The sequence below is a fragment of the Pararge aegeria genome, chromosome Z, assembly GCF_905163445.1.
Source record: "Pararge aegeria chromosome Z, ilParAegt1.1, whole genome shotgun sequence".
NCBI classification, from domain to species: Eukaryota; Metazoa; Arthropoda; class Insecta; order Lepidoptera; family Nymphalidae; genus Pararge; species Pararge aegeria.
The window spans coordinates 21,234,458-21,256,470 of NC_053208.1; the positions used below are offsets into that span (position 1 = coordinate 21,234,458).

General features: G+C 36.9%; 1 protein-coding gene across 1 annotated transcript in view; it reads left to right on the forward strand.

Annotated features, from left to right (window-relative positions):
• LOC120636654 (high affinity cAMP-specific 3',5'-cyclic phosphodiesterase 7A-like) overlaps window positions 1-22,013 on the forward strand; it is a 173,905-nt gene that overhangs the window by 42,352 nt on the left and 109,540 nt on the right. The window contains exons 3-4 of the mRNA XM_039908217.1: window positions 12,193-12,374; window positions 18,598-18,661. Of these exons, the coding sequence (XP_039764151.1) occupies window positions 12,193-12,374; window positions 18,598-18,661 (246 nt within the window). The remainder of the gene's footprint in view (window positions 1-12,192; window positions 12,375-18,597; window positions 18,662-22,013) is intronic.

Here is a 22,013-nt window from a genome sequence, read left to right on the forward strand (position 1 = left end):
AGACAAGTCATAGCAACTGTTGGTAGTCACATCATGGCGTACTTCACATTATCTTCTTGACGACCGGTGTGTTAATAACATCAGACGTCTATTGTGAAAAACTTTAAACAATGATGGCGGAACTAGCTTGACTCAATCGAACACCCCCATTACTGCTCCATGATAACGCAAAAGCTTTTACTGCTCTATAACGTTTAGAATTACAAAATCTGAATTGAGAACCCTTTAAACTTGTCCTAATACATAACTATTTTAGCTGTTACTTAAAATAAAATTGCCTTCAAATGAGTATAAGTGCTTTGCGCAAGCGTTTCTTTTATTTCAATTAAAATTAGGTAAGTAATGTCGCGTGAAGAGGTGATAGCCCAGTGGCAGGACTTCGATTTCACTTTCGGGGGCCGAGTTCGAATCCCAGCAAGCACCTCTAACTTTTGTAAGTTATGTGCGTTTTGAGCAATTAAAATATCACTTGCTTCATCGGTGAAGGAAAACATCGTGAGGAAACCTGTATGCCTGGGAGTTCTCTATAATGTTCTAAAAAAGGTGTGTGGAGTCCACCAATCTGCACTGGGCCAGAGTGGTGGACCACGGCCTTAACCCCTTCTCATTGTCGGAGGAGACCCGTGCCCTGAAGTGGGTTGGTGATGTGTTGATGTAGTGTCTCGCTTGGTGTTTGCAAATTAATATATAATATTTCGTTAACAAATAATCGAGTTTGAACTGTCCCAATAACAAACGGCAAAGAATCTAATCTAATCTAACTTTGTTTTTTCTAAAAGCAAACTGATGGTTATTTCATCCAGCACACGATCAGCAGGTCCTCAAAAATTAAAGGCAGTTACTAGGAAGAAGAAAAAACTACCAAATCTTGCATCGGAGTAAAGGAAATGAATTCATAGTTTGGTATTTAATGTTTTGTCCATAAACAATCTAGAATAATAACATTTCACACTATCTATTCCATAACATAGTTATTCCACACTATCAACTTAAACGTACTGCTGTCATTGGCATAGACATAAACTATTAAATGAACTCTAACTGTGAGTATTCTAACTATTTTAGTAAAGGTTTGGATCACAAAGATCATTGTAAGATACGAATAAAATTGGTTCAAATTAATTTCAGTTGATGATGATATTCTTACTTACTAGTTTTTTTTTTGTACATATTTTGTGTCTAACCACGTTGAACCACGATAAATTGACACCTAATCGATATTGACCCAAAAGAAATGATTTCATATCAAAGTTACTTTTTAAATTATTTCCAAACTGAGGTTTGAAAATTGTTGCACCAACATATAAATGGTCTATTTATGATTTGCTTTCACGCTGTTTGCAAGGAAAGCCTTGGAAATGGCAAACATTTATTCACTTAAGCACAGCTCGGCTTCGTTTAGAACCTATTGACTACCGTAGAGAGGGACTAAGTTAGCCTCTTTACCTCAAGTCCTACGATAAAATCGCTAGTGTTTATTTTTTTGCGCTGAATTTAAAATCTTTTGAACGGGCTACTTCGAGAAAACACTTCGATATACTGCTAACTCGCACACAACTCTTACAATTAAGCACTTTATTTATTTCGCCGCTAAGCAAACGTCCAACTGGCTACTGCATGTATGAACGTATTAAAGTCAAGTAATTCCAACAATCGATTATATTGGTATTCTAGATATATAGAGTGGTTATCTTTCCGAAAACTTGTGGATTCTCGCGAAAGCATAATATCGAAAGGCGACTAAACTTAATGGCCGCCGAAATAATCACACAGCGCTTCCGGAACAAAGCTACTAATGCCCGTTTTTATGATATAGGCATCGCCTAAATCGAATGCCTAGTCATTTAGGTGATGTCTATAAAAAAACGTTTAACCCACTCTGAGGTGATAACTGCTGAATTATGCCTAGGAATCTTTTCTGCCTAGTGAAAACTTGTCTTTAGTGAAAACGGCCATAAGTTCATTTTCAAATCGCAATATCCGTAATGTGCATCTACACGTCAATGCTATCAACTCTTAGAAATTCGCTCCGGCAGCGGAATATCCCTTTGAAGTTCACAAGAAATGCCGATGTTGATAACTTACGATACGTAGTTGATATCCAGTGGTCCAGTACCAATTTTGCTACCTCGTTTTTAATTCGCATCGCAATAATCTGGAATGTCTTTAAGACTTCCGTCTTCCACCATACCTATATTATGGGTACCTTCAAATCAGCGCGCTCCATTTTAGGCCGCATTATCAGGTGTAAATGAAGTCAAGAGCTAGTCTACTTAAAAAAGGCCATCATAATTTCTTATCTCGCGAGTTCTTTCTTTCATCATCCCAAGGGCGGCATCCCGCAGGTGTAGAAGATGACAAAAGAATAACGCGCTTAGGAAACGCCCCATAATTTTAACCCTGTAAATGCCTAGTGGTTAGAACTTCGGCTTTCCATTCGGGGGGATCGAGTTCTATCCCCGGCAGTCAACTATTAACTTTTCTGAGTTATGTGAGTTTTTTAATCTAAGCAATTTAAATATCCGTTGCTTTTAAGGTGAAGAAACCAGCTTGCCTGAGAGTTCTCCATTACGTTCTCAAAGGCAAGCGGAGTCTACCAAACGGCGCTTGGCCAGCGTGTTGGACCCAAACTCACGATAGTAGACCCGTGCTTTGTAGTGGGCCGGATTGATGATGACGTTATTCTTGATAGGGCTATTTTAAGGATTAGCGAAAGTATAAGCGAAGTCTCGCTGAGAAAATGATCGGGATATCGGGATTCTGACAGTGGAGTACCCACTGTAACATCCTGCATGTCTACCTCCTGATAACTCCATCGGAAACCGCAGTTTTGAATACGATTTAATCATCATAGGGATACAGAGCACAATATGGATATCCAATAAATAGATAGCAGAGTCCCAGTCAAACGGAAGGATTGCTATTACCGCACTGATTGCATCTGCCGACCGAATGAACTTACTACATAAAGCTGGAAGGATGAAGCTGAGCAGTCCGATCTGCACATGTTATACCTAATCAACTAGCTGGCTGAAACTTCAAGCAGTAGTCTCATTCAATTTTAATCTTCAAACTTGGTATCTACATCATAACTATTTTCAATCAAACAACCTTTGCGTTTTTGTTCATTAATATAAACATTAACCGTACCAACGAAATTGTAAATTATTTTATAAAAAAATACTGATTGAAATCTTTGAGATGTCTCTCAAGAAGTTTATATAAAACGTAAGCTTACAGAAAAATCCTGTTATAATGTTGAGGATTACTTAAACGATACAAAAGCTTGGGTGTGTATTGCTCTAACTTCATAGCTTAATATTAATTTACTGTGTGTTTTTTTGTTATCACCATGATAACAAACAAAAATGTACCTGGCTAAGTTTGTTGTGGGCCCTTCTTAGTCCAGGGCGCGTTAGAAACCCACGTTGTTTTAGGTTTATATGTTTACAATTAAGTAAACATATATGTATGAACGCTTCATAAGTGCCTGTGATAGGCTACATGAAAAAATAAATTTTGAATTTGAAACTAAACAATGAGATGAAACATTTTATATAAGTTGTCTTAAGTACATTGAAAATAGTGGGTTTTTAAAATTTTTAATTTATATATTTTATATAACTAAAGATCTTTTTTAAATACATTTTGTAATCTTCAGTAGATGCTCATGGCATTGACGTCCGCTATTACCAAGCTTTGGCACGTACTGTATACCTACCTCATTGTACATTAGAACATTGCGAATTGTTGCGATTCAAACGTTTTATTTGATTTTCCTTGGTTTCATTATTATAACTAGAGTAAAAAAATGGGTACTAAATTATTAAATAACAACTATTTATTTATATTAACTTTTTGGTTTTTATTCGTGAAATAAGTATATTGCAATGTGCCTGTTTCTTACACCAGTAGGAGCACGCGCCACGAGAAAGTTGTCTCATTACCTCTATCTTTATAGAAAAAAATACGAGTAACACGTAGAAATAATTATCTCGTGGCAGGCATGCTACGCCCAACAGGGCGCGTTTGTAACCTTTGTAGTTTTAAATTTACAAATCGTTATAACCATCAACTTACTGCAATTGATTTTTTTTATGGAAGCAGGCAAGTTAAATTCGTCTTCTGTAGACCAACATGAATATAGAACAATTTGAGAGAATTTTGAGAATTTCTATCCCATGGAGCTAAGAGACTAATGTAGAGCTTACAAGATGCTCCAATAGAGTTAGGCGGAATTAGGTAATTAATTTCGACTATTATTAGTCTTACTTGTAATTACCTTAAGCTCCCGTTCTGCGGAGGGAATACCGCCAGTAGGGTATTACCACTTCGCCGTAATGTTACTTAAGCCGCGAACACAATCAATTTAATCACGCTGCCTAGACGATATGCGTTTATATGCAATCCCCTATTTCGTGTCACCGTCACTTCTCTACAATACATTATTAATGCAATAATACCATCAAAGCGTTTCGAGCTTTATCAATAACATATTATGATTGCTAATTGATCGACTGATTATTCTGATGACGTAAGTATTACAAGTATATATTATTTATAAATATTTTCATCAGTCATCATAGTACCCGTAACACAAGCTACGCTTACTTTGGGGCTAGATGGCGATGTGTGCGTTGTCGCAATATATATATTATTATTAAATTTATATTTATTATCTCTCAATCGTGGAAATATTTTCTTATAGGTAAAAAAGCTGCTGACATTTGGCTATAATTATAACTGCGATAAATGCAAAACAACCCTAAAAAAAGCGCAAAAAAGTTTGATAAAAACTGACCTAAAACCGACTGACGCAATAATAATAATGTGTAAACTAAAAAGCATGAAATAAATATTTTTTAACGACATTTCAGAGTCGGTGCCAAGTATAATGTAAGAATTATAGTTTGTTCATTTTTAAGACGGTCGCGTTTATATAACGGAATTACCAAATACTGATGAAGAGTGCATAGGTAAATTTCATAAGGTAAAATATATTTATTTCAAGGTAAGAGCATATTTATTTTTCCACTGAAGCTAATTCAAAACATTCTAAGTGTTAACTTATGGCAACCCTATTGAAGATAAAAGATCGACACGTGCATAGTACCTACTGATGTAGGTACCTAATAGTGTGACAGGAGTCACTTGATTTTACTTTTAAATTCGATCTAAGGGCTGTTTCTGATTTCTTTCAGTAAAAATTATGGGAAGGATTACTCAACAACGAAGACAGTAAATTATGTACCTCCGAAGCCTCTCAAGTATTATTTCGGTTTTCATTAATACGTTGTATATTAGCCGGTTTTGTCATGGCAATTTCTATTTTTAGGTATGTTGTGTGACCTTACTGTAAAATTAACAGTGATGAAAAAAAAAACACTCCTTTCGTGGGGTTAGAGACAATTATCTACGCGTTATGTGGTTTCCAAGATAATATCGAATAAATTGCTAAAGAAAAAAAAATCCTGTGCAATTAAAAACAGACACGGCAGAAGTGTAACTTCTGAAAAGTAGCCTACGAGAGATGTAAAGTGGATGTAGAGTATCAGAACTATTAGAATAGAAATTTAAGTATTATTATTTAGTTTCCATGGTAACTAGAATGGGTAAAAAAAAATATAATGTTTGCTATCTCACTCTGTCTGACAAAAACAGATAAAATAGTATGTATATTTCTGTCTCATTCTTTGCCGGCTTCATCCTACACATTTTTGTATTTGTGTCTCTTACCTATCGATTTTTCCGTTGCATCCGGTTTGAAACCACAACGATTCTAAAGAAGTTTCACTTCAAAATTTATAATTGTAAGACACAGAAGACACTTTTAAAGTGACATGGAGTGCACGCCACCATAAAAATGAATGGGCAGCGCTGAAATTGGAATCAATATTTGTTTCATTACCGCATCAGGGTTCAAGAGACCGGCAATCGAAACTCAAACTGACCTAGCCTTCAATCAACTGCTGTTCATGTCCATTGCAATTCTATAAACGTGAATTGGTCTTTGAACCGTTTATTTAACTAAATGGCGCACACTGCATAGGTCAGGCAAATGAAACATTTAATAAAAGCTAACAAAAGGATACGTTTGATTGTATGCAGTTTTACCACGACTGTAAGCCTATTCCGACCAATGCTTCATGCATTTATTCTGCTAGCAAATTTTACCTACGATAAATTTGATTAAACAATTTTACTAGATTTCTCTAGCTTAGTTTTAAGTGATATTAATAGATTACCCGGCTAAGTTTGTAATTAGCTTCTGCTTAGACCAAGGTAACAAAAGGATATATGTATAATACATATATCCTATAGGCTACAAGGCACAAAGACTTTTACCGTAATCAGCCGTTTTGATACATTTAGGGATTAAATGCGTGTAGTCGGGATAATTTGATGCACTAAAATACACAGATTCTCACACTCCGTGCTAACTCAGATCGAACGTATAATCTGATAATCATAAACATTTTACTGGCATAAGTTGTATTTAGTAAAAGTCGTGCACAGATTTAAATCTTTGTTAAAAAGTTTAACACAGATCTCAACAATATTTTTAATATTTTTGCAATCACTTTTGGGGACTGCCGTTCCCGGATGACCGATGATATAGTCTTATCTAAAATATCTGTTTATCACTGTTTACCGATCGTTGATAAAAGGCCCGTAAAAGCTTGTATAAATTGTACAAACTAATGTCACCTATCGGAGTACTGTTGGCTATCGGATCGTGTATAACTCGTTATGAGATATTTATTATAATAAGGCACAAGAACTTTTACCGTAAATTGCCGTTTTGATAAATTTAGGGATTAAATTCGTGTGGTCGGGATAATTTGATGCACTAAAATACACGGATGATCACACTGATCAAACGTATAAACTGATAATCGTAAACATTATTGTAATAAAAAAAAATACAACAATCATATAATACAATATAATATCATTAATTTTTCCTTAAAAAGAAAGGGACTGACAAGCTATAACCCCACAATAAAACACAAGAGAGGTGCTGTAAACTGTTATAGGGTTCCCTCAATAAGATCTGTTTCCGTTATCAGATCCATCAAAGTTTAGTGCCGTCAGAACTACCAGTATATAGCCTGTTTCATGAGAGACTAACTTGCAATGGAATAAACAAAAAATAACTGGCTTAATCTAGGGTTAGGGAAGCGGTGATAGCCCAATGGGTAGGATTTCGACTTTACTTTCTGGGGAGCGAGTTCGAACCCCGGCTCGCACCTCTAACTTTTCCAAGTTATGGGCGTTTTAAGCAATTAAAATATCACTTGCTTCAACGGTGAAGGAAAACATCGTGAGGTAACCTGCATTCCCGACAGTTCCCCATAATGTTCTCAAAGGTGTGTGGAGTCCACCAATCCGAACTGGGCCAGTGTGGTGGACTACGGCCTTAACCCCTTCTCATTGTGGGAGGAGATCTGTGCCCTGTAGTGGTAATGGTTAGGGTTTAAGAACATCAAATTTCTGCAGATAACTTTGAGTCCTTAATACTCACCTACAGCACACCGATTCGGTAACTTAACAACCAGTTGTCAACCGGTCTTGATAAGAAACGCATATGTTGACAGCGTCCTTGGTTGTTATATTATATACTCGTCATATATTTTAATGGGCAAGACAGTTTTGCTAACTGTTGTCAACTAACAAAGAAGTGGCTTAATTGTATATGACAAGAAAATAAACTTAAAGCTACTAATACCAGGAGATTTTTTTTAAAACTAATGTTAAAGAAATTTATATATCTCAATAACTTCATAATAATGGCAGAAACATGAATGGTACCAGAACCGTGTGTATTAAAGTTAGAGCATGCTGGAAAACCGAGCGCTACCTACCTAGAACATGCAATACACAATTCGGCTGATTTCGGAGTTCAGTCGAGGCCGAGAGGTCTTAGGGTTCACACGTTGACTACGTTGCGCTTGTTTCCCGATAAAGTTCGCGCGATCTTACTTACGTACAAAAGATCGTCATATAATACTTAAATTTCTATAATTTGACGATTTCCATGGCGCAGCAGAGAGCGCTGTGTCAGTTTGTAACAAATTCTGTTATTCTTCTAGTTGTGACCATGAAACTTGGTATTTGGGTTTTTGGAAAAAATAAACAACTAAAGGTTCACAGCATTTGTGTTATATATTGTAACCCCAAAGGGTTTTGCAGGCGATAAAAGTTTTTGTTTCCTTAGGTTTTCAAGTTTAATACTCCGATAAAAGTTTATAATAAAATGCTACATTTTTCAAAAGTTGTGTATGGAACTTGGTATTAAGGTTATCAGAAAATTTAAAAAAGTAGTACTCATTTGACTGATTTCGAAAAGTCCGCCCCCAAAGGGATAAATAGGAGATAAAAGTTTGTTCCGAAGTCCTTAATTTTTTTATTTAATATGTGCCCAATGCATTATTGCGCTCTCTTGACGCAGGTTCTCTGATGCAACGGCAACGCCTTGAAGTCATTACATGCCTAGCAATAGAGTCTAACGTCTCCTTCTTCTCCACGATTCCGCCAAGGTTATAAGCTATTTAACAATGCTACGATCCTTTGCAGCCGAGCAAACGAAGTAATAAATCAGGCGATTGACGCGACGTGGTGGGTCGGAATGTAGTTAAGTTAAAAAGAATTATTAGTTGATGAAAGTTTCTATCCTAAACTTATCAAAAATAGTAAATAAATAAATAAATATTTTACGTCAATACACACATCGCCAATTAGTCCCAAAGTAAGCGTAGCTTGTGTTATGGCTACTAAGATAACTGATTAATATTTTTAAGAATAATATACGAAAAAACCTTATCATAAAATAATATAACAGATAAGCACCCAGACACTGAAAAACATTTATCATCATCACACAAACATTTTCCAGTTGAGGTAATCGAACCTACAGTCTTGGACTCAGAAAGAAGGTTTGACAGTAGGTTCTCACAAGATCGCGTGAAACACCTAGTTTTTTAACATTACGGAGACCCATGATTATTATTATATTATTATCTATCACCAAAACTGTGTAGGTTCATTTTTTAGAAGTCGATCAAAATGGAACTGAGATAAAATATTGATGCGTCAACGTCGAACACATGCCGGTAAAATTATCATTAACACGGGCCAATAAAGTGGAATCATTAGCAGGGGAACTGTTGAACACAACAAGCGATTCCACGATATATCGACACGATAACGACTTTACAGCTAGTGCTCCCAATCAATAGTTCGAGATATTTCATAACGCTTTGAATTTCTTTGCTTTCATGTCAACCTTGAAAACATAAGTGACTAAATTTATACCGAACTGTACTTGGCCACGCTTCGCTATGGTTAAGTCTAGAGTTTATCTATAGTAATAATAGCCAGTGGTAATACAGTTGCCACCATCCCTCGTCTTCTCGCAGATGTCGTACGAGGCGACCAAGGGAAACAGCAAGTTTGTCATCCAACTAATGACAGGCCTAAGAAGGTGGCGTGCCGTGTAGTGCACGCATCTCTGGAGGATTTGGCAGCGATCAGGCCATTGACGATGGGACCGCCATGCATTGGGGGCTCAATGCTTAATCAAACTTTGGCAAGAGTGCGGTGAACACGCAAGTGAATCCCGTGTTCTCACTTATAGGTCTATCGAGGGGCAAACAGAGTTTTTGACGTGACAACGTCTTATAATTCGATGGAGCCGGCTGCACGCACGAAAAAACATGACGTATGCGGCGTTACCTCGCTCTGAGGAGTTCCATTCAAGGCTTGAAGTGCAAGCGAGAGCGCGGAACGAGCGATTGGCCACAGTTGGCCTCCGCGTTCGACATCTGTCTCTCTTCTACTTGAGTGAGCGATGCGTCCGCGTGGACAGCTTCTATACAATAATACATTTACATGTTTTCGGCAAGGATGAAGTGCAGTGAAAAGTGAATGTGGTGTCAATTGTTACGATAATATCTATCAAACAAATAAAATTAAAATTTTCTTTTGAAAAATGTAACCATTCTATCAGTATTTTCTTACGACGTTGTCACGTTCATCTATCGTCAGTAAGCAGACTTTACAGACAACCAATTTAAGTGGGTGTAAGTCCCACATAACTACTCTACTCTAATTTTCTGTATAAAAAAAACTAGTACCATCTACTGTGATCACCAATTTGTTTGCCCAGCATTATGATTATGGGCAAATTTTTTCTTTGGTATATTCCATTAGTACCTACAGCAATATTACTGATGAATAATTATTGGATCCTTATTGGTCAGTTACCGTCGATAATGTCAGCATCGAAGTTGTCCAAGAATATAATTATCTAGTTCAAATTATAAAACTTGGTCGAAAGAACTTCGACAAGGAAGCTGTCAGAAGAATTCAGTTGGGCTGGGCAGCTGTTGGTAAAAAGCGTCAGGTCTTCGATTCGCCGATACCCCAATGCCTTAAGACGAAATTCTTTAACGAGTGTGTCCTGCCTGTAATGACATATGGAGCCGAGACGTGGACACTGACAGTCGACCTGATCCACAAATTTAAAGTCGCGCAAAGCGCTACGGAGCGAACTATGTTGGGAGTCTCTCTTCGGGATAGAATTCGCAATACGAAATCCGTAGAAGAACCAAGGTCACTGAGGTAGCTCAAAGGATAAGCAAGTTGAAGTCGTAGTGGGCGGGTCATGTCTGTCGTAGGACCAATGGCCGTTGGGGCAGACGTATTCTAGAGTGGAGACCGCGAATCGGTAAGCGCAGTGTAGGACGACCTCCACCCCGCTGGACAGATGACCTTAAAAAGGTGGCTGGAAGCGGCTGGATGAGAAAGGCGGAGGACCGTGTGTGGTGGCGCGCTCTTGGAAAGGCCTATGTTCAGCAGTGGACGCTTGTAGGCTGTTGATGATGATGATGATGAATTATTGGATATAAGCATTCGTTACTTTGTTACCATTATGTAGTTAACATCTCCTGAGGATGCTCCGGATTCGGAGCGAAACGTCCGTAGAGCGCACATTGCCGAAGATCTGTTTGGTGTGGAGTATAAGGATTTAAGTAATTATAAATTACACCATACATATTCTCCTGCTTTTCGCGGAGTATAGCAAATTAAGCTTAATTTTCATAGGTTATAGTTGATGAATAATTAATGAACCATGTAGTTGGACCACTCAATAGTTGAAAACCTTCGCCTATAGACGGGTAAACAGAACAACACTTCGGAGGGCATGCAAAAACACGTCACGAGCTTGTGTTATGGGTACTAAGATAGCTGTTGAATATTTTTATGAATATATTACACATAAATACTTATAATATACAGATAAACACCCAGACACTGAAAAACAATCATGTTCATCGCACAAACATTTTACAGTTGTGGGAATCGAACCCACGGCCTAGGGCGCAGAAAGCTGGGTCGCTGCCCAATGCGCCAGTCGGCCGTCAATGCAATGCTGCTTGGTGGCATGAAAAACCAAGGTGGTGGTACTTCCCCGGATGAGCTCTGTCACAAAATGCTCTACCACTACTAAACAAATAAATAACTTCATGAATGATAGCTGATGAGTTAATGACTAGAGCCCCAGAAAATAAGAAACTATTTTAGCCGCTGTGTACAAATGGTACAATGTCTTCGGAATCGGTGGAAGAGTCACTATACGCAAACTTGACTTTCTCTTTTCAAAAGTGCTTTTATATAGCAAGTCTACTTGAAATAGATGAATGATGAATGAATGTTGGTTAATACTAGTATGTTAGACTTCGGATCAAAAGGTCCGGAGTTCAAATCCTGGATCAGAACAATAAAATTAATTTTAAGGTTTTAAATTTTCGTAACAAGAACTTTTTGAATACCAGAACGGAGTTGGGAAATAGTCGGTGCCCACAAGTCTTGCCTCGCAGAGCACGTAAAATCATCAACCCCTATTATTGTCACCAAGTTTAAAGCTTGCACATATGGGTGCAGCTAGTGTGAGTATGTGAATGTTGTTGTTTGGAAGGGGAATTAGTATTGAGTGCTCTTAGCCATAACTACCTCAATATGTGTAACAAATGAAAGATAAACACCCAGATAATGTACACTATATTAATACCAGCGTTTTTCACTACATATTATATATAACATATATGATATACCTAACATATATATTATATATACATAATAAAAATAAAAAAATAAATAAAAAATAACGTATGTGTTATATCTTTGCAGAACGCGAGTTTCAAGTACTGGTGACCCGAGCAATAGTGAACGATATCGCCAGACACAGGGAATGCAACCGTTGCCTAGGCCCATTTTTGACATTGACCAGGCGCCGAAACAGGCCATTCCTCATAAGATCTCTTTCGAATGGCATTGACGTGGACGACGATCTATTTTGCGGCGACGTACAGGCAAGTGGCGAATTGACAGATGCATAAACCTACTAATATGTTTTGTTGATGTAAGTTGTTGATTCTCATACAGTGTTGCGATTGTTGTAAACATTTTATGTAGCGTGGAACGATCACTGCGAAAATAACTATTCTGAAATTAAGTACTTTAGACTTTAGTACTTTTTACAAAGGAGTTGCAAAACCATGAGTAAGTAGGTAGGTACCTGCTAGCCGCGATATAGCACATCTAACTTTTTAAGTAAAGTACCTTTTCACTGGATTGTTAGTTAATACGAGGCGGTCAATTCACACCAATATCCATACAAATCTCATACAAAATAAAAGAATGACGCCACTCCGTGGAGCCGTTACGTGACGCCGTGGGTTGTAGCGAAATATAGGCGCGCGCATATTGCTTAAAGTAATTCAAGCGTATTTTCGCGTCAGTGGAAACTCATTACCGTTGCAAGTCGCAATCCAAAGAGGTTTAAATTCGTTACTTAAAAACTTAACTTAACTTACTTAAAAATTTCCTTGTGACGCAGTGTTCACCCTACATTAAATTATGATTGTAGTCTTCACACTATACATTCACATATCAAATAACTGTTCTGTCTAATAATAACGGTGAGGGGTTTGTTCGAAGGCATAAAAGGGGATTACCCGAATCGACCGGAATCTTTAAAATTTACTTTGGATTGAGATGAAAATACTCTATCCTGCTGATTTAGGTTAGCGCAGGCTCTAAAGAAGCGCCAAACCGCGAAGCGTCCTTAGCGGCGTACAAGCGTCTGCGAGCGACCAATCAGAAAACCTGCTCGAACGCATCCACCAACCAGAGGCCGCACGCTGGACTTAATCATGAACGCGGCTAAGAACACAGGTTCAACACCATAGTTTGGCCTTGCCCTTACTCTTTTTTTAAGTTAACAATGCTACGAAAAGGAAAATACTACTGGCGTTGTTTCGTTAGCCATTGTCATTAGCAATACGCTGTCCTTCGCAACATAGTGTCGCTTTGGCACTCACCACAAATTTAAATGGCATTTGTTTGTATTCAGAAAGCATCCGCGCGCCCGTCTTTAGAATGCCGTAGGATAAAGGGAAATCTTCGCTTTTTTGCAAAAAACCTAGGTCGATTGCAAAGTAGCGAACAAAAGGATACGAAACAGTTTTTTCTTACCCGATATCATTCGAGCTAGTATAAGCTAAAAAGGTAGTGGACCCGATTCAGTTTTAAGTACACAAAACTCTACTTAAATAAATTGACGGGACTATATGAGAAAGTGGATCTGTTCTTTTTACATTGTACATGCCTTATGCTTCTTAGTTGTGTCCATATAGTTTATTTTAATGGTTTATGGTTTTATGTACAATAGTAGATATTGGCACCATTAATTAGGCACTCAATTATACTTTGGTGTCCAGCCGCATGAATATTTAGGTTCCAATCTAACCTTACTTACATTTTGGAAACAATGTATTGTTATTATTAAATTTGAAATTATAGACAGAAAAAAAAATCTTTACCATATTAAATCAGCTGTAAACGATTGAGTAAAATTTTCTAGCCAGAAAAAAATTACCAAGTTACATTTTACTTAACGCAAATTTACAGTATGGTTTTATGCGATCAATATTATTTATGTTGCGTAACTGATTATTTTGCTTATGTTTAATTTTATTTAAACGAAAACTTACAAATATGTAGTAATAGAATGCACGGAACGGTAAAGAAGCATTTCAGGTAACGTTTATTAACGTTCTGAAATTAAATCCGGACATGCCATGCTACTGGGAAAGGAATTAGAAATGTTTCTTTGTCGCCAATTATCCGCTCTTATGCAATCGTCCTAGGAATTTCGCAGAGTTTCGATTTGACCAATTATACTGCAACATTACATAGAACTGTATGTATAGGTACATGAGAAGCGGTACTGGGGGACCACAACCTTGTCGAATTAACGGCACCTTGGCGTGTAACGTACGACAAAATCAAATGTATAAATGAAAGAACCATGATTGTTTTACTAGCGGATACCCCCAAATCGCTCGAGTAAAATAATATTAAATAATTTAAATTATATTTTCCCTTCAACCTTTCAACACCTATTGAACACACCTATTGTTTTCTAAAAGGAAGGTATCTGTAAGTACAAAAACATAGGACTTATAAAATCTTCCACCAATAAATTATTTGAAATAATACATTTTCGAAGTGAAATTCAACATCCTAGAAAGAACTTACATTCTAATATTTCATGTCTCTAACTCTCTGAAATAAAAACAATCTACTAATCTACTCTCTCTCAAACAATCTTCCAACTCCGATTTCAACAGCTTATGGGTAATGAAATAAAAAGTAGGTTTAAGCCGCTGTATAAATAAAAAATAAATACAACCTTGTTGATAAAGTCCTTTTTTAAGTCAGTTAATTTCAGTCAGTTATTTATAAGTAAATACGCAATAAAGCTAGATGCTTTGGGACTCGCCACCATGCTAAACGATTATATACGCTGTAAGTGTAAGTAAGTAAACCTCTTATTTTAATATGTCGCCCTCGTACTATAATGAGCGTTATAAAACAATATCTTGCAACGCGCTTTGCTAACAGTTATTTATGAATCATAGTGTCTGTCTCAATATTCACATAACATTTTCTTCCCTGAACATAAGTAACACATACAATTAATAATACACACAGACGCAACAGTGTATGAAAGTAGCATGATCCAACTAGCACGAAGGGTTAAAAACTATTAGAGCTTTACACGCTTTGCATCCTTGTTCCTGATTCGCACCGCAAAGATCTGTAATGCCTTCTAATAAAGAGGGTATATGCATTCTTCTGAGCAAGAGCGCTCTACCTGTATCAGCACGTACCATCAGTTCAAGAGCTCGTATCCAGAACGTACCCAGAAACGTATTCAGGACGATTTGCGAGTTTACCACTAACTAAACAAGAGAAGTAAGCATTTAACCTCTTCGTGTTAGTTGGAATATTCAGTGTGTTGTCTTTGTAAATTTACGTGTTGGCTGCGCGAATTATATATAGCAGTTGTTTGCATATGATTATATACATTATTCATCAAATTGTGTATAATCGAGTCATCAAATATACAACGTGTAACTGAATTACGAAAAAATATTTAAGGATGTATACGTATACCCAGTAAAAATGTTGAATCAAAAGTAGCTTATTTATTTTTCCATAGAAACGAATTCAAAACCTTCTAAGTGTTAACTTAAGACAACCCTATTGAAATCGACGCGCATATTACCTACGCTACGCGACGCGTACCTAATAAAGTAACAGGAGTCACATGATTTTAATTTTGCATGTGATGTTAGGGCTGTATCTGAGTTCTTTAGGTAAAAACTATGGCAGTGGCTTACTCAAAAGCTTTTAGGTTTTCGGTTTTACAGATAAGTCTCAGAGACGTTACATAACGTAAGCCTGTGAAGTGTTATTTCGGTTTTCATTTACACGTTGTATATACAAATACACTGTTACGTAACATTTTTTTTATTTTACTACAACATAGCCCTTGACTGCAAGCTTATCATCATTATAATCATTGTGTGATGTGTTTGTGTAATATACATTTATAGTAATATATATTTTGTTTTATTAAAAAATACTGATTCCTTAGGTAATTTCTTTACTGCATGTTGAGAAGCTTAATTACATTCCGAAAAAGAGAATTACTGAGATTGAGATGTACTTTGCAGTAAATGCTCATCGCAATGTGTCAATTATTAATAGTAATTAGTCAGAGCAGGCTTGTCTAGGCGATCACCTGATTATCTATGAATTGTCTCGTGCTGTAAGTTGTGATGTAGCGGTGTAGCGAAAGCGGTGCTACCACAAATGCTGCGCGCAGTTCTGAACAGAGCGGAACATGAACATACCGAGTAGTCAGAACAGTAATCCAACATCCCACACGTAAACCCGCCAGCTCTGTCCCCTCCTTCTCCTCTTCTCGAGAAGGCTTAAGGCCGTAGTTCATTACGCTGGCCAAGTGTGGGTCGATCAAAGTAAACAAAACCGTTCCTATACAAAAATACAACGCGTTGTAAAAAATTGTAAAAAACAATTTCAATCAGTTCTAATCTTTTTGAGTTTTGCGGACATAGGTAAATTTTAATTTGAATATATTTTTTATAAGAATGATGAAGTATTAAAACTAAATTTGTCTCGTATGCTGTAAATGATGAGAGGGAATCAGTATTTTTCAATTTACTCCGGACGATGGAAAGTTCGCACTTCGCGCATGTTGGCCCAGTGCCCTTTCCAGCACTTGTCCCCCGCAAACCCTTACCTTTTGTATAATATGATGCTTTTCTATTTTATATTGCGTTATGATTTAGAAGCGGTGATAGCTAAGTGGATTAAGCATCGGTTTATTTTCGTGAAACCGTGTTCGAGCCCCGGCACGCACGCACGACTTTTACGTTATGTGCGTTTTTAATTTAACCAATTTAAATTTCACTTGTTTTAAACGGTGATAGATAGATAAAGTCTTCAGTAAACCTCGCACTTGCCCAGCGTGGTATACTACGGCCTATAACCTTCTCATTGTTAGAGGAGACCCGTGCCCTGTAGTAGGCCGTTAATGGGTCGCAAGCGTAGCCCAGTATTGTTTTTTTTATAGCAATAATAGACGGTCCAAGCAGATAGCCTTAATATTGAACAGTTTATCATCATATATCATGAGGTGGATGATAAGTGGAAAACCTTCGAACGGAGCAACACCTAGCAGGGTAAGCAAGGAACACGTCCTGCAGCGGGCCACCCTAAATCCCTCAACTTGGGGTTACTCATGTGGCTGTATTTACACCGGCAACCACACCCTTCAGACCCACAGCACTGCAGCAAAACTGTCTAGCGACAGAGAAAAGCTTAGCGTCTTTTTTTTAATGCTTGCACTATATGTTTCTCTCAGTAAAAGTATTATGTACTATTGTGAAGTATTATGTGTAATGTCGCAGTTACTGAGTTTAACTATGACCTTGCGCACGCTCGCGCATGCTTGTCCTTTTTATATTTAGGTTAATTTAGTAAATAAGTCCAGCGATTGCCCGCCGCAATGCTTTACTTTTTGTATAAAGTCTGGATGCTCGCAAGTGTAGACCTGTATTGATATACTGACATTAATCTGAGAATATGTTTTCATAAAAAGTGAATGAATGACTGTGTGACTAGAAAATCTGAACTAAATGTTAGTTTATCAATAAGGGTCGGTAGACTGTACTTTTCCGCTAGCGCTTACTTTAGAAGTGTAAATATATTTAAAAAAAAAGTTTAAATCTAGCTTGCTGTTTTTGTCATACTTAATTAATATATTTATAGCCGTAGCTGTAAGTTTGGTGTCCCTACATTTCTCGATCGTGACAACCGTGAAATCGGTAGTTATTCGTATACGCTGCATCCATCCATTAGGATCAGGTTAGGTTATTAAGACGGGATTTATTGGTATGATCAAGTTGATTTTCTATCGCGGCAGAACATGATGCGACTAATTTGTTACAGTGCTGTCACGGCACCTATTGGTAGCTACGACGCCTTTATTAATGGCTCACCGGTCTGTCCGTACGCTGTATGCCGTATATAGCATTCATAATAGGCTGACGTGTTGAATAGAAGGTACAGCTCATATGTTCAACAGCCTTTGCTACAATTATTCTCAAGTTTGATACCGCAATACTTTATATAAGAGTACATTTAAATTACTCTACTTTTCAAAAGAGGAATACATCAGTTGCGTAACTGAGTTATTTACCAGGGTATGCATAGAACATCAAACGCCAAAATTCCTCCTCCTATACGAGTTATATATCAATTTTAGGGCAGGCAGTGCTTTTGTGCATGTATGAAGTGCACGCCACTGGAATACATAAGCTTAAAAATCCCAGTAGAATTACTAAACCACCTAAGATCTATAGAATGTCCCAAAAAGCATAAAATTTATTTATGCTGCTTTTTATGGTTGCTGACAGCTTGTTGACAGTATAAAAAATTAATTCTTCAAATACCTTAATTTTAAATTAACTTATCATTATCAATAATATAACGTCAAAAAGTAATTATTCATATTAATACAATTTTTTTCGTTGTTGCATACGTTTTGCAAGTAAAAAGTTTTAAGTAGAGAGTAGCGGTTGGCGCCAAAATGTCGCGATAAATGTACGGAGATCCCCCTGTAGAATAAATAATTAATGATGTATTACTTCTTTACAGTCCATACTGAAACGATCATTGGAATGGAAATTCAACGCCTTCACCCTAAAGAACGCTGCAGGGGGTAATGATACTTTTTATATTTATTTTATGTACAATACACACGGTGTTATTTTTTCTCACATCAGCGACCTAGGTGATCCGTCCATGTCTACTTCTATTTCATTTTATTTATTATCTTTATTCGTAGACAGAAAATAATAAACAAAAAAAATAAGAAAATAAAATTAATAGTTCCATGTATAAGACTCTGTTTCAATTCTGCCACTCACGGTTGTTTCATGCAGCTAAAAAAAAAAATTCGAACATGTGCTCAATTTGAACAGCTGTTCGTTTTAGCTTTTTTATCACTAGTGTTTTAAACTTCAATTATTTTGAATATTGTTTAGAATTAATGTAGATCGGATACATAACGGAGTGTATGTATAGATTGATAGTAATTTATATGGGAAATAGTGCGGAAATGTATCAGTATAAGTATATGGGCCTCATAAGAAGCGGGCGATGGAGAGAGCTATGCTCTATCTGTACGTGATCAAATCAGAAATGTGGAGATCCGTAGAAGAACCAGAGTTACCGAAATAGCTCAACGAGTCGCAAAGTTAAAGTGGCAATGGGCGGGGCACATAGTTAGGTGGAAGGATGGAGGTTGGGGTCCGTTGGTTGACCTCCAACAAGGTGGACAGACGACATTAAACGCGTCGCCGCTGAATCCAAGCGGCAGAAAACCGTGGAATGTGGAACTCGCAACAAAAGACAGTCCAGCAGTGGACGTCTAATGGTTGAAATGATGATGAAGTATGCCTGAATTGTTATAGGAATCTGTCAAGGATCTTATCCATGAGCCCGCTCATTTGACACGTCGCGATTTATAAACTATTTTCTTGTATCAGGAGAAAAACGGCATTAATGTAGGTGTAAAAACACGTGAGCAAAAACTAAAACTATTCTCGTACTCGTGTCAGTATTACTTATATTGAATTCTCAACATATCTTAATATATATAAATCTCCTGTCACGATGTTTGTCCGCGATGGACTCCTAAAGTACTTAACCGATTTTAAATTAAATTGGCACACCGTGAGCAGTCTGGTCCAACTTAAGAGATAGGATAGCTTAGATCTTTAATTATAGTTGCAATTTTATTCTATTGCAAATTATTTGTCTATAATTAATTGACAGTCACATGACAGTCATACTACTACTATATTACTCATTTAAGGCTTAGCGATACTGAATACTTTAAAAACAAAATCAAACGCAGACGAAGTCGCGGGCCACAGCTAGTATAATATATAATAATGGTCATGCCGTTTCCGATAATAAATGTTTTGGACCGTAGTGCATAGAAGTAGGTTAAGGGGTTGTGCGGACGTAGCTTCTTTAGTTGAAGATATTGTATACTTTTTTCAATTTTTAGAACGATTCTAAGTTGCAGCAGCCATATCGTAGAGTACAAGGTTGATGTTACTTCTAGGAATAAATACGTTGACCCGTTTATATAGAAACCGAGAGGGAGGAAGGTAAATTGAATTGTAAATTGTAGTTGCAAGTGACACGGTCATTTGAGATGAAAGAGTACATATTGACAAGTTGCTAGGTGCGACTATTGAGAACGTATGAACGCATTGATAATTTTTTTTTTTTTACGGTTGAATAAATCAACATCATCATCATCATGGGCAGGAGACAAAAATTATATCCCCCGATTATATCCCCTGTCAGGGGATATAATTAACGTGTCCACCTGCTAAATCATGGGAACCTGGAATAGGAGAAGTTTTCCCCCGTTTATTATTACACATAATATTATTTGGAAATTATTTCCACTCGTGCGCCAGTGTTATAAAGCTGTGGGAGAAGATAATTATTTGTCCTTTCCCCGGGGATATAATTGTCTCCTACCCATGCTAGCCGTGCAGGTTGAGCAAGGTTTAGGCCGAAGTCCACCACGCTGTGACGCTGGCCATGCGGATTGCTGGACTCCACACGTCTTTGAGAACATTACGGAGAACTGTCTGGCATGCAGGTTTCTTAACGATGTTTTTCCTTCACCGTTAAAGTTGAGTGTAAGGTGATATTGCTTTAAACACTAAGAAGAGTTTAAGACTCGAACTCGGCCCCTGAAAGTTAAGCTTAACCACTAGCCTGTCACGAATAAATATCATTCCCTATTTTGTAACTCTATAATAGTTTAGCGGTTTGATTTATGAGTGAATAGTGATAAACGACTAACACAGGGAGGTATCTTTGCATCGTTCGAGTCCATGTAGGACTAGTGTACCGATAATGCAGTCGTATTTATAACGAAATACTCACCAATGTTATGAACATTGGTTGTTAATCAAATTTAATTACCCACTTTATAATATAACTGTAACACTAGTATTGGCAAGAATTTTTAATGTTACTGCAGAGTGATGAGTAGATTTGAAAATTTTAATTAGAATTTCTGCTGCCAAGCACAGTCTTTCTTTGTCTTCGCACTGAGTGATGGGTAAATTTGAAAATGTTAATAAGAAATTATGTTGTCAAAAACCTGAAAATGAAAATGTAAGTGCCTTTATCTGTGCGTTAGAATTATATGGAAATAAACATAAATAGTGTTTTTAAATTTATGTGTTTTTAAATTTTATTTTGTAGAAATAATTTACGGACCGAGTAGATGCACCAGATGTAAGTGAAAACCCTATGGAGTGTTGCTCTGCGCATTATCTATCTATATATATAAAAGAGAAAGTTTGTGGGTATGTTCCGTATAGGCTCCGAAACGGCTGGACCGATTTCAATGAAACTTTCAGGGAATCTCCGAATTGACCTGGCAAGTAATCCTGTAAAGTTTGGTGACGATCGGAGCACTCCTATTTTTGAACTGTCTAACTGTCAAATACAGCTTTTATTTACTATGATGATATTCTATTTTTGGGTGTAGATAATGATCTTCACCCGCTCAAGAAGAGAATAGAAGAGAATGAATATGGAGAGAAATAAATGATTTAATATATTGTGAGACTTAAATTAACAATTTTATGATGTAAGTTTATTGTTTAAATAAAATAAAGCAAAATCTAGCCCGGCGAAGCGGGCTGGGTACGCTAGTATATATATATATATATATATATATATATATATATATATATATGACATCTGATCACATGTTATATATATATATATATATATATATATATATATAACATGTGACGTGATATAGGCTTAGCGATACTGAATACTTTAAAAACAAAATCAAACGCAGACGAAGTCGCGGGCAACAGCTAGTTAGTTATATATTATTGATTAGTTTTCTTTCCAGAATACTTGGCAATCCATACTAATATTATAAATGCGAAACTGTGTTGAGCATAGGCTACTGTTTATCCCAGGACAAAAAATGGTTCTCACGGGATTTGTAGGATACT